At 43.3% G+C, this 16,179-nt stretch overlaps 1 protein-coding gene across 3 annotated transcripts in view; it reads left to right on the forward strand.

Annotated features, from left to right (window-relative positions):
* The first annotated feature begins 583 nt into the window (after window positions 1–583).
* The window catches only part of LOC128300578 (uncharacterized), an 87,472-nt gene continuing 71,876 nt past the window's right edge, over window positions 584–16,179 (forward strand). The window contains exons 1-2 of one of the 3 annotated variants that reach the window (XM_053036693.1): window positions 584–685; window positions 13,839–14,408. In XM_053036693.1, coding sequence (XP_052892653.1) covers window positions 14,309–14,408 — 100 coding nt within the window. In that variant the 5' untranslated portion in view covers window positions 584–685; window positions 13,839–14,308. Of the gene's footprint in view, window positions 686–769; window positions 901–1,300; window positions 1,413–13,154; window positions 14,409–16,179 lie in introns of those variants that run through there. The other 2 variants (XM_053036691.1, XM_053036692.1) reach the window with 2 other exon arrangements.

Consider the following 16,179-nt stretch of genomic DNA (forward strand, 5'->3'; position numbering starts at 1 on the left):
ACCGAAATATTGAACCTTTGAGGAGAATGAAGATAGTTAAAGAACATGTGCATACTTGTAAATGTGTTATCAAAAGATCTGAAAAAAGTTCTGAAAATTCTTTTAGTGTTTTGGGAAGTATTCGTCTAACGATTTGTTGTACAGGGTTTCGAATCATATAAGCGGAGCGTAGTAGTAACAAATCAGTTTCTGTAACTCGGTTGAAAGAATAACAACTTAGTACAATTGGTAGTATAACTTAGAATAATAAGTAGTTTTGCACATTTCCCCCACACGATTCAAATATTCCCTCATACGATACGGAGCCGTGTACAAACAATCTACGGAACCTGATTCTTCTTAGTCACAAAAGCGTCACCTAGCGTCAACCAGACGCAAACATTCGTGGTTCGTGTCTCGGCTACTCGTTTTCCCTCGGAAATCTGAATCCGTTTCATCCTGTCAACCCCTTATGCAGGACCACCCCAAGGGAAACAGTTCGGAAAAGCTTGTTCGTGCCAGCTTCGTGCCGGCTTCGGCTGCCACTCGCGAGCACGCGCCCGAGCTCGAAGTTTTCCACCGGCAGTTGCAATCGGGCATCCGTGGAAACCGGTAGCATCCGTCGCGGGTTGTGCTCGCACTTCCGGTTGTACCGTGGATTTGTTTACAAAAGAAATCGCAAAAAAGTGCGCTGATTGAGTGATTGGTTAGTTGCACGATAAGTAGCAGATGCGGAAGAGGCATAATCCTTGAAATGGGGAATTATTCTAAAAAAAATAATCTTATCCAGTTAGCGAGTGATCGACCAGTAACTGCATTGCTGGCAGCAAAATAAAACAGTTCAGTTGTCATCCTGCTCAGCTGCAAGTGCAAAAGGATGTGCTGCACAGTGCGGCCAGTGAAACCAGATCGAATGAAATGGTAAATGTGAAACTTTCATACCCTCCGCTGCACTCGGGCCAAGCGGATCGGGGTTGAACGGGTGCAGTAGGTGGAGTTCGGGTATGCAGCAGGAACGGGGTTCCGGACCTACCACCCGGCCAGAACCGGCCAGCAAGCGACTGGGGACGGAACGACCGTCCGGCATACCACAAAATCGTTAGTTGTGCGACAGCGGTCATAATTAATCATTATTATTGCCCGTGTTGGGTACCATTGCCGCGTGTACACCACATCGACAAACACACGGAGCGATGGTGAAAGTGTGAATTAAACTCCTGTTTTATGTTTGCGCTTCATGTGCTTTTGCTGACTTATTTCGTGCACGACACATTCAGCACACTGTGGAGAGTAAGGTAAAAAAAAAAACAAATGGAAACCCAGCGTGTCCTTCGATGCGCTTTGGACGGAAGGAAACCCGGCACCGGAAAATAGGCGGCTCCGGCCTTTTCCTTTTTGCTGACGGTTCGACGGGGAGCAAGAAGGCTAGAGCGGTAAAGTACTAATAATGAAAGAGACAAGCGAAGCAAATGAAAAGCTAACAGCCTTGGACGGGAAAATGGGATAATTGATGAGCTCAATGAGAAAGTTTAACGGATTGTGCTTTATCTCTCTACAGATTTTTCCTCCCTTCCCCTCCACCCCCCGGAGTGAGTAGAATCGTGGTCTAATTTCAGGGACATTTATTATGTTTGTCCCTTTAGTTTTGGTAGTGTTAATTACCCGCTCCTTAAATCACGCCCAATAAAATCCGTTTCACGCGACTACTGAGTGCGGATGTTTGTCAATCGCCATAGAAACATGCGTAATGCGATCATCAGAAAAACGGGCTCCTTTGTTTAACCAAGTGGAAAACCCTGTTTTGCAGTTTGCATTTTCTAACGAGTACGCCCGTCGGAAAATGGAATGAACTACAACGGAAGCTGACCTCAGTTTGTTAGCGGGGTAGTTCCTTTGATGCACTAGCATAAATTAAAATGGAAAGGTAAAAAAAAAATAGAACAAACTCACAATAACAAACTATAAAAAATGCTGTTCTCTGCTGTGTGTTAGAAAAAACGCAGAATAGAACGATAATGAATGGCAACTGTGCAGACTCGAAACACGGAAAAGTAGTCAAATGCTGCTATTTTGATGATACGTCACACTCTTTAAGCGCTGACTGATGAGGGGAACACATTTCTTCCACAGCTTGTCCACAGTTTTGTGAAAAGATTTCCTGTTTTGTTTTTTTGCTCCACTTACCTTAAACTCATCGTTTTGTGTCACAAAAAAGGGTTGTTGTTATGTCAGTTGTATGTTTTCTTTTTGTTCCCCTTCCTGCTTGTCCAGTGTCTGTTGTTATTTTGATATTTTCTTTACTGTCCACACTCGTTATACACTTTCTTTCATTCGTTCTTTTACGCTTTTTACAAGCTTTTACATTTACAAAAAAGCCCGATCGTCTTACTTTATTCTGGTTTTCCCTGTGTTTTTTTGTTACCCAATATGAAAAACGTTCTTGTTTTTTGTAAACTATACTTTCTACCTCAGCGTTCATTTCATTAGGTCACAAACGACCGGCTTATTTTCTTCTTCTCCATTCTGGCTGACGCTTTTCACTACAGGCAAAAGTTTACTTTTCTATCGAGCTATCTCGTTAGGGAGACTCATACTGTCGCCGGCGGCTAGCCAAGCCACTGACCGGTTCACAGTTCCCGTGATCATTTTCCGTCCTTTCTACTGGTTTTTCCTTCGTATATTTTTTTTGTTGTTGTAAATCCTTTCACTCCTGCGGCGAGTTTTGGCGTCTGTCCGTTTTTTCTCCTCTTTTCCATCTTTTAGCGTAAAAGGTTGCATTGTCGTTTTTTTATGGCCGTGTGTTTGCATCTCTGTTTACAATTTTGGATTTCCTTTTCGGTATTCTTTTTATCGCTGGTAAAGGTGTTTGGGATTTTTTAATCATTTCGTTCGTTAAAGGCGACTTCTGGGTTATTTTTTTTTTGTTGTTTTGTTCTCTCGAACTCCCACAAACTGACACGACTGTGTGGCTTTGTTTGAATTTCGGTCGCATAGCCGGAGTCAGCGGGTGGTTTTAATTAAATTTTTTAAAATATGCTAAAAATGTCCAGCTATTTGATAGATATTTGTGTGACTCCTGGAAAGAAGGGGTATGGTTTTGTTTTTAAACTTCGCAGAATGATTATGTTTTTAATTTGCATCAATACCAGGAAGGAATCATTCTATTACCTCCCTGCATTGGCTTGTAGGGCTATTAATTCACATACTGATGTAATAATTTCCCTGGTTGCCTTATAAAGTAAGCCCAATATTATTGGCCTCGTATGATCAATCAACCAAACCGAGTGAATCCTTCCAGCAAGCACATAATTGGCCTCGACTACCAAAGGCGGGTCAGCCGGTTCATCTCATTTTACGCCCATGTCCTTCTCGCTAGGGTTTCCGAAGCCGCCCCAGTGGGACAAGGCTTCATTCTACCAAGCTACCGAGAAGAGCGCTGAAACAGTTGAAGCTGATCTGAACTGGGTTTTCACATCACTTCACGTTTTCGGCGTGAATAATTAACCTTTTTGCCATCGGTGTTGCACCGGCACCGGCTGCACCCGTTCCCAGTGTGTACACCCGAATCAGGCTGTGAAGCGTTTGTCTTTTCGCTTCCCATGCCTATTCCTTTTCGAAAATAGGGGATGGATTACACCATCCAGCACGACCCACCAGCGGGCCAAGTGTTATAATCGGTGTCGAACGTCCACTCGGTTGTCAATTTTGATGTTATGCTTATGAAATGATGTTGCCACCTGTCGGGACCAGAACTGGGTTCCCGCTTTGCCCGTTCCTCTGACCATCCTCCGCTTCAAAGGCGCTTCGCTACCGATGAAGTCCTGCTTTCATCTTTGTAAATCACGAAGGGACTAATCTAATTTTCCTAGAGCAAATAAAAGAAATGGCTCATGAATTATTTACCAAAAAACACACAAACACACACAACGAGGGTCGAACGAGAGGAGCAAAGGGTTCGGTTGTGCTCGCATTTGCCCCAAATCACCCAAATCATGCTGCTGTCCACCGGTTGTCAATGTCAATGGGTTGGTTTGCGGACCCCGAAAGAGGGACCATCGAAAACGGTCCATTACACGTAACCCGGCACTCGCTTTACGATGGTACGGTAATTTTCGACCTCGGTGACGACAACGGTGGACGGTCTGAGCGGCTGGCGTGCCGTGATCCTATAAGCGAATGTTATTAGCCAAGCATCAGAATCGTCTACTTCCCAACAAACAATTCGAACTGGTTCGAGGCTCGAACAGGTCCGGTTCGAGCGTCGTTCGAGCCATTGTTCGAGCTCGCAAGGAAGACGCGTTCGAGCCTTTTCGATGAAAATCGAGCGGGACGTTTTACGAAAGCGCCATCTATTGTGCATTGCAGTAAACAATATTTAGGAAAAGATTTATAGATGCAAAATATTTGTAAAAATAATATTTATTTTATTATATGATGCTACCTACAACATAAAAGTATCTTTAGCATTTGGTCTGCTATTATTAAATTATTCGCTGCTCCATATATTGTGGTATTAATCTCCGATGTAGATATATGTGGTATTGTATCTTATGAATCCGCTATCCGGTCACCCTTCTTTGAACCATAATGCACTTGAACCATAATGGCGCACAGCTGAAGAAAACAACAAAACCATCGTTGCGCGTTGTCTGGAAAAATATGTCCTTAATTAATGGGCAAGTTGTAACGAATGTTGATATCACCCACCGTATCTTGTTTCTGGCCGCGTAGCAATGTCCTTCCAATACATTCGTCATATAATTGTTACGATGAAGATGAATCTAATATTACGGATCTTGTACACCGAACCAGTCGCACGGCTTCTTTTGGATTCCATGTTGCACCTATTAGCGGAAGATCCAAACAGAACACTGTTCTCAAAGAAACAACATTGGCACAAGTATTGTACGACATGCACACGTTATTTACTTACCAGAGTATTCAGAAACACCACAGATTGAATATATTAACACCAATGAAAGATTGTTGCAAAGATTTAACTAAAAGGATTACTTAAAGCAGAGGAGATGCTCTTTAATCACAGGACAGGCTTTGTTTACATTTCTATTTCATTCAATCTGTCAAAGCGGTAATCACCGCAGACAAAATGCAAACAAGCCATGGAAAAAGATGAAGAAGAACAATAGATCGCACCACTTCGATCTTTTCGTGCGGGAGGAAATCAAAGACGCAAACCTTCGACGCACATTTAGCCAAGATTCGGAACCAATCTTGCTGATTTAGCTGCGCGCAGAACCAAACGACGCTTGATTCGACCAAAAAGGCTCGGACAACGCTTAAAAACTTCGTCAAATTGTTTGTTGGGTTGCGAGTACGGTACGATTGCCATCTTAATGGTGCCGTGAGCACGTCCGGCCAAATCTGGGGGTGGCTTTTTTCTCGGTTCGGTGCGTTCGCGTCCTTTCGCGTCGATATGTGCAGTAATTGTGATAATTGGACCACATTTCGGTACCATTAGCGGCCCGTTCGGTTTGTGTTGTGCAATGTCCCAAAAACAGCGGAGTTGTTGTGCGGAGTTGTGGCTAGAAGAAGAAAACACGGGATGGGATCGATATAATGTTGGGTTAAGATGCTGATGAAGCACACTAAAGATGGGAATTAGCCCCCTCCGTTTTGCACTGCACTTGATTAGAAAGTAACGATTATCGGACCATTATCATTGATTTAATTGCTGGCGGTATTGGGGTTTCGGTGTAGGATTGTACGATCATCTTGCGGCATGAGAACGATCCTCTCGTTGGTTAATGTCTCGAAAGCCTGCTGCGAATTCGATGCAGCTTTCACTCCCTTCAAATCAACAACTTAACGTAGGCGCTAAAATGAATGCAGTCCCGTACCTCACCTTCACCGAAACAACCCACTTTAGCAAGGGTTGATTATCCTCATGAAATATTAGTACCATAAACTCCCACTGCTCCCCATAGACACCGCAAGAACCTGGCCAGCCAGGCCAGGCCCAGGACAAGAAACTACTCAATTATGTGCGCTCAGCTACGGCTAGTTAGGCTCGCTCGCCCGGCGACGTTGCGTGTAGCTCCATTTTCGTTCCGAAGGCACCCCCCAAAGCGCCTAACTGGCTTGCGGTTTTTCCACCCTCCCCGGCCATTCCAGGCCGTTTCGAGCGAATAATTCTTTAATTTTCCTATTACTTATTTATGCTCGAAATTACTTTCCCCCACGGTGGAAAGGGGGGCCACGAAGAATGCTTTGCTATCTTTGTGATGACCAGTGTATTCCCTGCGGTCCTTGGTGAGGTGTTCCACTGCTGTGTCGTTTGAGGTGTTTTTCCACGCTGTCTTTCTTTGCTCACTGCTGCATCTTACCTTGGCGCAAAGGGAAAGTTAAAGAAGTTTCGTGGTTTCCATACTTGAGCAAGGAGGGAAGCTGAACTTCATTTGGAATGCTATCCGGTTTGGTTTCAAGTAGTGGCCCTCCAGGCACATTCGACTGTTCTTGGAGCGTTTATTCCAGAGCGGTTATTGTTCGGGAAGTATACATACCGGGAACAGAAGCTCGAGAAACTGGCGGTTATTAGGCAACCAGGGTGTTATCTGTTTCATCCGCAACGGATTTACAAATGGGGGAGCCTTAAGGAAGGGAAAGCCATGCCCATTGTGTTTTTAGTTGGCGGAAAGAAAGCGAAATTCTATTCTGGGCGAGGAATGTTTTGAAATATCTCAAGTATTACGGGGAATTTTTCACAGCAAAACAGCCACACAAAGAGAGCCATGTTTGATTTGGTTTTTCTATCTTCTTATGAAGCCTTTACTGTAGAAGACTCTTAATTATTTAACAAACGCTCCAAATTTTACACAAAAATTGTACGCCTTTGAATCTACTTAATCAAGAGAATTAAATCATTTGAGAAATTACACAGAGGACAAAACAATGACATACACCAAATGCCGTACACTAGCGTCAAACCGTTCGACCGACTTGACTCAACCCCGGACAACTCATTTCATCGATGTTTAATCAAAACTTTTCCCCTTACGGCACACATTTACATCTCCTGATGTCTGATTATCCGTACGGAACGTGAACAGATGTTCCAAAACTAACAAAATTCAATTAACGCACTTGACCAAACTTTGCCGGCGTGGGTTGTGCGTGCAATGCTCGGGTCCACTTAGCCCGTTTTCCCATTGGTTTAGCGATTCAGTAGTCGTGTGCGGTCAGCGGTTTAGTTTTTTTCCTCCTCCCCCCCACTTCTCGTTATCCTTTCTTTTCTTCCAATCCCGATCGGCAGACGCTGTTGGTGAACTTTATCGTTTTCGATTGATGCCTGAAGGGATGGAAGTGTGGATGTTTCTGTGCGTCAGTAGCTCAGTTCGTATGTATTGCCGGAATTCAGCAACATGGTAGCAGTTTTTTGTTCGAATTAAGACAAGTGAAGCATCTGATCCACTTTGGTGCTCTGCTACAAAGAAGGACGATTTTCATTTGTGCGTGAAAAGAAGCTTTTTTGTGTAAACATCACCAAACGCTGATAACAGTTGTCGAGCTTGGCACAGGGCTGAAACGCTGATAAAGCTAGCTAAGTGCGCTTGATTTAATTAGAATGATAGGAATTCACTGTGCACTAAGCAAAATTTAAAATGTAAGACCGATTACAAGGAGAACGCCTGGAATATTTTAAAACAATTGGAAACATTGCAAAACCTTGACAGGAGATTTCTTCAGGGACAAACATGCAAAAGTTGACCAAAAAAGGCTCTCTTCCGGCCGCCTGTATTTCAATGTTTGATTTATAACCAGAGGAGAATAATGTACAATTTTTCAATTATTAAAATAAAATTACGGTGGAATGATAAACGCCTGTTTCCACCTACGTTCGAATCTCGTGCCGCTTGCTTCGATTCGCATGCCATTTCGTTCGGATGCGCGCAGCTACGTTCGAAGCGTGTGCTGCTACGATTGAATTTTTGACATGTCAGGCTGTTTGCTAAAATACACTTAAAATTTTCTTACGCTGTTGCCAGTTGGAAATCGTAAAATACAAAATTTTAAAATTTCAAAGTTAATTATCCCCTTCTCTTTAGTTGTTTGGCATTAGAAGAATTTGATAAAAACTATGATTGAAACTATGGAAATTTCTAGCTGTCAAATTTTCCAAAAAGGAATTGTCAACGTGATGGCATGCGAATCGAAGCAAGCGGCACGAGATTCGCACGTAGGTGGAAACGGTTGTAATTTCCGCTAATTGGAAGCATTAAATACAATAAATAATAAGATATAAAATAAGTAAACAAAATTAAGAAGATAAAGCAAATCAATTCACTAACCTTCACCCGGAAGTCGTTGCGTTGAGTAAAAAGTGATTTGACAGTTCTTGCTCGAAGCTCATTGATTGTGGACCGCCGTGCAAGTGAACCACAATCGAGCATTGGAATCTTTTATTCAAATGCTCATTCCACTGGTTTCATCACACATGATCGAGTAAGTTAGACTTGGTAGTTGCTCAGTGGCTCCGGCCGAATCTCCAAAGGGCCCAAAACAATGTTGTGCAACTTGCAGCAGGTAGTGTATTTCTCGTTCACCACTGTACCACATATGATCATTCTCCCCAATGGCCCGACATATGTGTTGTTTTGCGAAATTGTGCTGCCTCTTCTCACTTTGCCAGTTTTGGGGAATAGAAGCAAAAAAAAAAGCAGAACACAGAATGGAAAACGGAGTACCTTTATTGTAAAATTCTATCTCGATGCTCCATCTTCGTCCTTACGTAAATGTGACATTATGGATAGGATTTTGAGAAGCACGGAGAAGAAAGCTCATGTCTCCCTGCTTCACACCACATCCACCAGGAAAGCGTTCCAGCATGAGACGCAGGTTGTAGCTTTGTAGCTTTTGCGGAAGTTTGTGGAAGTTCTCCGTGCCGAAAGTAAACAGGCCTTGCCATTCGCCCGGGGTTTGCCCTTTGTGCAAACGAACTGTGTACGAGAGTCACAAACCTGAACTTTGTCGAACTACCGGACGGTCAAACAATCCGACGCCTGCCACCAAGGGATATTATCAAACAAAGCCGACAGCAACGGCACAACACGGCCCGGGAAGCGACGAAAGGCGACGCCATCCCGTGGGGCTTCTTGTTTGCATGCTGGCAATCTTCACCAAGCGAAGGACATCAACAAGATGTGAAGGTTCGAATGTGGAAAGTGAACCGGTGGGTAAGGATTATTTACATAGTGCCGGTTCCGTGCGGCAGGAGGGCATCCCTTGGCGAGGATATTCCTGTGCTGGCGGCAACACTTCAGGAATTGATGTATCCTTTGCTTAACCCCGTACGAGTATCGTTTACTTGCGGAGGGTAGGTAGAAGAAATATTGCGGAAGCTTTCCATCAGTGGAAAATGTCTGCCTCGCCTTCTGGTTAGCGTCTTGCTACGGTAAACCACATACCGACCGAGTGCCAGCGGTAGCAACCCCACAAGAACTGCCGAATGATGCGAAATCTGATTATTCAAATGACACTGACACGATGCTGTCTCACGGTTTTGCCAAACCTGCGGAGCAAACGTCTCGGTCTGCTCAGCTGACAATCGACACTTTGCTGTGCTGTGAAGGTGTCACTCAAGTCTGGCCGTAGGATAGCGGCAAAAGCGCGGGAAAAAAGAAGAAGTCGAAATCGTAAATTCTGATTTTCCGATGACATTGACACTAAGCGACTTGCGCTCCCAGAGCTGTGTGTAAAACGTAACCCACATGTTCAGCCAAGCAACTGGCTTCGGCGGAACTGGTGTTATAAGCAGTATTTTCTTACACAAGCGAAAAACGGACCAAAGAAAACCGTGCCGCACGTGAATGGTGTGTTTGTACGTGAAAGATGATATAAATTACATTTAATCCCTCGCAGCATGACACACGCCATACTAAAGCACCCCCACTGTAGCTGACATGCTGCTGTCATCGAGGCGATGTGTGTGTGTGTGTGTGTGTGTGTGTGCGTGTATATCAAACACGAGATGACATGAATGAGAAGCGATCATGCATTACGAAGCGATTCAATAAGACGCGAATGCTGTACAAATGCATTTGTGATATGGTTTTGCATAATTTTGAAATGTAAAAATGGCACCTGGCAATGGTACTCCATTTCAGATGGGTCGAAGACCGCACCGTTGTGGCTGATTGTGGCAGGCTATTTCTTGCGTTAAGCTAGCAGTTGTGGAATGCTGTAAATGTATGTAGTAGTATTTATTTATTTTCAGTGATCTGAATACTTGAAATTTAATTCTAACAAATAAAATTTATTAATAAGACAAGGAAAAGCTGAGAACAATTTAATCATGAATTATTATCTTTAGTAGGCTGTGAGTGAACCTTATTCAACTCTCTTGAGAATGGCATCACATCTAGTAGGCACCGTCAATAAATAACCCCATAATTATGCAATGTTGTAACAATCTTAAGGTCGATGAACTGAACAACTTGGTCTCGTTTACGCATTCATATCATTTCCGCAAATCATTTCACTGGTATCTAGATTTCAAAACTGTGCTTCAAACTCCAGAATAGAACAACGTATACGCCCAACGTCTGTGTAGGATACAGGTCGAGTAATATAGAGCAATTTGACAAGTAACCAAAAGTTCGTTACACGTGATTTGACGTTTGGACGCCCTTTTCCATTCAAATGTTTTGTGTGTAGGTTGTGTTGATTAAGCGGGCCGGTCATAGCAACAAGATTTTTATTGTTTTAGATTTGGTTGGAAATTTGTGTCGCTGTTTTTCGATTTTAGTCCGGAATAAGATCTGCAGATCTTATTGGCGATTGGTGTTAGGTATGATTGGTGTTCAAGGCAGGTGAAAAGGCAGAGAATCGGATTTAGAAATGCGATCATTTGGCAACGAGTAGGTGAGGCTCTTCACATATGAGGAAGAGAATGAGGCTCATCATATCTCCCGGTTCACAGTACGGCGTGAAAGTCCGGTACCGTGTGATCAACCCTTGGTTTCAGAACACTAATAGGTGATGACCACACACCACTTTATAAAACCATCAACACTTTTCTGTTTTAACTAAAGGCATTCAAAACGAAAAAAAACTTTAACGACCAAGCTAATTTTGAAACTTCGCGATATAGTAAACAAGTAGGCTAGAAGCAAGGAAGCTTACACGAGCGACTAAACGTCAAATGAAATTAAAAATGGCGAACCTCTATCTTAGCTATTACTCGACCTCTATCCTACACAGACCTTGGTATACGCCTGCAAGAGCAAGGGCATGGCTTGAACTGCGTTTACACGCACAAATTTTACTCAAACCAAGCCTCAACTCAAGCCAAATATCTGTCAGGTAAAGCACAAGCCAAATTTATTTTAAAAAAATTATTATTTTTTGAGCTTTATAATAGCACAATAATACATGTTGAAATCCTTGCAATTGAGTTCAAACATTGCTTATGGAATTTATAAATATTTTATGGAAATATCTATTTTGAAATTTTTAAAAAGTAAAAGTAAAAAAGTAAAAGTAAAAGTTTAAAATTTCTTCTATTTCTAGAGGAATCCTCGTCAAAACAAAAATCCTTTCTACAAGCATACACTTAATGCACTCATCCGTTTGGCGTACACGTGACCCATCAACTGTGACGATTTACTGCAACCAAAACTAACGCACGAATTACTTTGGAGTGATTGTTATCCAGTTTTGTTCCACTGCAGTTCCAACGCTGAGTGCTGCACTTTGCAAATGTTTTCCTAAGGGGTGCTAAGGGCTCCCTTAGCAAAGGGAGCGTGAGATATGTTGAAAAAATCTCCTTTTTTGCAACACAATAAATATAAATTCGAGTTTACCGATCAGTAGCTTTTGATCACTGGTGACTGCATCAGTTTGAGGGTAATAAAATTAAATAAGCAGAATCTGTTTCGATCGATCGATTGCTGAAAGTTCCATAATTATAAACTTATCAAACAACAACACTCATTTCGCATATCAAAAGTGAACAAGCGCAAAACATACTACCTCCCCATTCTAAAGCACTTCAACAAGCGCCTAATAAGCATCCGTGCAGTGTTCCGTTTCGTAGCATTCGGAATAAAAAGTTACAAAAAGCAAAACTGCATCCAACAAGTTTTAATTGCACTAGATTACGAGCGGGATTTGCATGTAACAGGTGAATACTTTGGCGAACACGATATACGCGTGCGAACCATATCGAAGTTACCAAAGTTACCTTTCGGTAATCCAACAGCGGCAAAGGAAAGCGAAAAAAAAAACGACATTATAATAATCGTAATGCGGGAAGCATCATCCACCGACAACATTCGAGTGGCTTCATTAATCACTGCAGCTTATAGGTAAGGGAGCACCCCCGAAACAACGCACGGGGACGATCCCGGTCCTGCAATTCCCTTAACTCTTTCATTGGTCAGCATGGTCCCAGGTCCTGGTGGCTCGGAGAGTAGATAACACGGCAGGATATATTTATTTATCGTGCACCAGCACTTTGCACTTTTACGCTCACAAACACACTTTTCCTCTGATCATCCTCGGCGTATCACTTTCCGTACGGAGCGAAACGGGCACGGTTGTTGTTTATATTCAATTTGGAGCGCTGAATTAAAGCAGACTGCAATTAGTGTGCAGTCGTGCCCGTGAGGGTGAGCTTGTGATGCAGTGGCGTTAGGATGCGGCTAGGCTAGCACCGGCGTATGGATGGATCACGTTAAATTGACTTGATGTTTGCGCCGTGTTGCGAGTCAACGAGCCAGATGCTGGAGAAACGGCGGATAGGAGGTCAGATTGGGCTGGCGGACTCGGTCAAATCCCTCGGCGCAATACGATAACGAGCCCGCGTGTAGTGCAGCGTGTGCTACGGGGTTTACAAAGTGCATAAGCAGCACAAAAGGGGAGATGCGACGAGGCAACAGACAGACGCAACATCCAATCATTAACCTTTAGCATCCTTCCCAGCATCGTTGGCATGTTGGGGCACTCTTCTTCTAGTTGGGGGTTCTAGCAGCACAGCATATCCGATCGAACCAAGGATCGTCACTCTTCCCACCCAACGATTCGAGCTTGTTTTATTGCTCGTTAATTAATTTGCTCACAGCAAACCTGTCCCGCCCATCCGTCCACAAAGCCTCGCTGCCAGCCCGGTTAATATTCTTCGTGTCTCATATTTTTTTCCGTGTCTCATCCCGCGACAGATCGCCCCTGTTCAGGGTTCAAAGTTCGGCCGGGATCAAACGTGCGTGAGTGTGCTAAAAGAAGCAATAAAACTGGCAAGTGGAAAGTCCATAACGAAGCGCACGTCTCGACAACCGATTTTTGCTCGCACGATTCAATTCGACCATAAAGGGAGCAACTTTTACTCCACCCCACCCGTCGCTGGTGAGTTCAACAAAGCAAGAATAAAAATAAAAACGAAAAATACAGAACGTGCGCTATGGCCGGGAACGGGTTTCGACCGTTGAACATACCGAAAATGAAAAACGTGGGATAGTGTAAATAATTAAAAACGATAAATGACAATTTGAAAATAATTACGTGCTGCATTACGTGGATGCAACCGGGTTCAAAGTGCTTCAGTGTGTGTTTGTGTGTGTGTCTGTGAACAAATTTGGAGTGTGGTTTAAAAGCTTAACTCGTGCAACAACGCATAAACGGTGGTAAATACTGTCCCGGTCGGAATCATCAAACAGTGGCTGGTGGAGCAGAAACGAAACACACAAAAAAAACCACACATATACGCACGAACAGATACTGCTTTGTACACGTGTATTAAACCATTAATCAACCGTAAATCTTTTACTACCACCAAATGTGGCAAGTGCATACGATCGATGGAAGTGTGGCAAAGGGTACAATTAAAAAATAATCTGTTAATGCAGAGCAAATATTTCGGGGGTTGATAAAATCATCATCATTACAAAAAAGGAAATATAATGAAGTGTTTCTGGATGTTATGAAAAGTGAAGCAAACAAAAGAGATGTGAGTAAAAAGTTGTTTGCAAAACCCAATAAAGCGTATAAGAAAACAAAAAAAAAAGGAGTGAAAAAAGTGAAACATACACAAAGGTGCCACAGAATATCAGAAAGCTAGTTAAACAATACCAAAGCAGTGCAGCAAAAAAAAAAATAAAACCAAAAAATGAATACAAAACACATCAAATAGTGTGCAAAAAGTGAAAAATAAGTGCAAGTGTATTAAACGTGAACAAAACAGAAGAGAAACCAACGAAACAAAGAAAAAATAAGCACATCAACGAAGGCACGCCAAAATTTACATCGAAAGGATTGCATCAACCCGGCACGTCAGGCGGTGCGCATTCGGCCGAACCTGATTGGTGGAGGCGCAAAAATGGATTCTCGGAAGCCCACAGGAAAACGCTCCACCGAGCGTTTTCTGCTGATTCGTGCGGGATCGATATTTTTAATCGGGATCATCATTTTCGTACCAGGTAGGTTGCATGAGTTAATGTGTGTGCTGCAAAAAAAAAAACGGCGGTATGTGGGGGGGCTGGAGTTCAGCCTACAGGCTGTAAATAAGCTTCAACTTTTGTTGTTACTGGCCTTCCGAGAGTTTCTGCCTGATGAGAAGATGCGGGAGCAGCATAATGATTAGTTGAAAGGATTGTTTTTGATGACGAGAGTGGCAGGGACGATTGGGGCAAGGAAAAAACTCGCTCTTCAAATGCAAATGAAAACTGACAGGTTGATAATGGATAACCATGTGTGCTGTGCTGTGGTTTGTTTTTCAATTAGCACATCCACCTTCCGAATGCTTCGAATATTTAAGTAATGGAGTGAATTATATTGGCTCTTGGAAAGCAATCAATGCAATGTTTCGATCTGGTATCCAGTAAAGCAATCTCCAATTACGGCCGAGCCGAGCAGTAAGTTCATTCTCGCTATCTTGTTAATAATTACGGTAAAACAATCAAAGCCTCATAAAATGGTAATCTTCTGCAGAACCCTCGGTCAGGTCAGGTTTCGATTTTGTTGAACATAAATTATTCCACCCTTCACTGCCGATCGCCGGGTTTTTGAGCCGGAGTGGGTCATCTTTGCTCGGAGCGTAACGAAGGTTTGCCTTCCGTAGACGTTTTAAATGATTTGCTTTCGTTTACATTCCGGATTGGCCGAGAACGAGCCACACCTCAGCGGGCAGGGTGGCAGGTAGACGAGACCTAGCTACAACAGGTATCTTGTCGTTCCGCACTAGAGAGTGAAAGAATCTGCCACGCTTCCTTGTTTTCCTGCCTTGCCGGTATGCTTTCCCAACCACCCCCGAACGGCCCCGTTAACAGACGTGAGGGATAACCGAGATAAGACACCGTCCAGCTGGCTGGTAGCAAGAATTCAAACATTCCTCCGCCAACCGCAATCCGGGGAAGGAAAACCCCTCACCCCCCGGGAAACTCCAGTCCAGCCATACTTACCACTTCATGGGGTGAAAGATTAGGATGAAGAAACGTGAGCCAGACACGATTCACAAGGACTGCTTCATTTTTCCTCTGCGAATGAAAAGCCAGGCAAAAGTCACGGAGTGTTTTAGAAGCAACCAGCAGCAGGGGGAATGCCGCAATCGTCTAGCGCAGGTCAAGGAATAACATCAGACAGCATCCTGGCAGCAAGAAAATCTGAATCAGTTTCCACCGACGGGTTTGCGTTGAACATGAGAAACAATCTCGTCTCGTCAAACCCAGCCGCTCTTGCCCATCCACCGTAGACGGTTCTGTGTGTAAATCAAATGTAAATAAAATTTTCAAAAGGATTCTGTTTGTTTCAAGTTTTATTTACTTTGCCAATTTCCCACTAGAGCCTGTGCGGTGGGGTAGAATCGTTGGCTGGTGGCAACACGGATGGAATGTTATTGCACAAATAGGAATGTTGTTCCGCTTGGGCGAGAGTTCGATTGCGACGGCAATTTTATAGCGTAGGGATATGGTTTCCTTCGTCTCGCATGGCATGGCGTGGCCAAACAGTTGCATTCATTCAGCTACTTGAATGCTTCTAATCAGGGTTGGGTTTGAAATGTTCATGTATTAAAGAAGTGAGTTTTCTAAGCACCAGAAAAAATCAATAACACTCACCTTAGCGTATTAGTTGTATGCTTTATGTGGATTGGACTAGTCCACTGTCAATCTCTAGCAGTATTGCAAAACGATTGCGTGAATATTTTGCTAGAAAACAGTTACAGAGTTACTTCAAGTTTTAACAGCCTAGAAA

This window comes from Anopheles moucheti, chromosome 3 (assembly GCF_943734755.1).
Source record: "Anopheles moucheti chromosome 3, idAnoMoucSN_F20_07, whole genome shotgun sequence".
In the NCBI taxonomy this organism is placed as follows: Eukaryota; Metazoa; Arthropoda; class Insecta; order Diptera; family Culicidae; genus Anopheles; species Anopheles moucheti.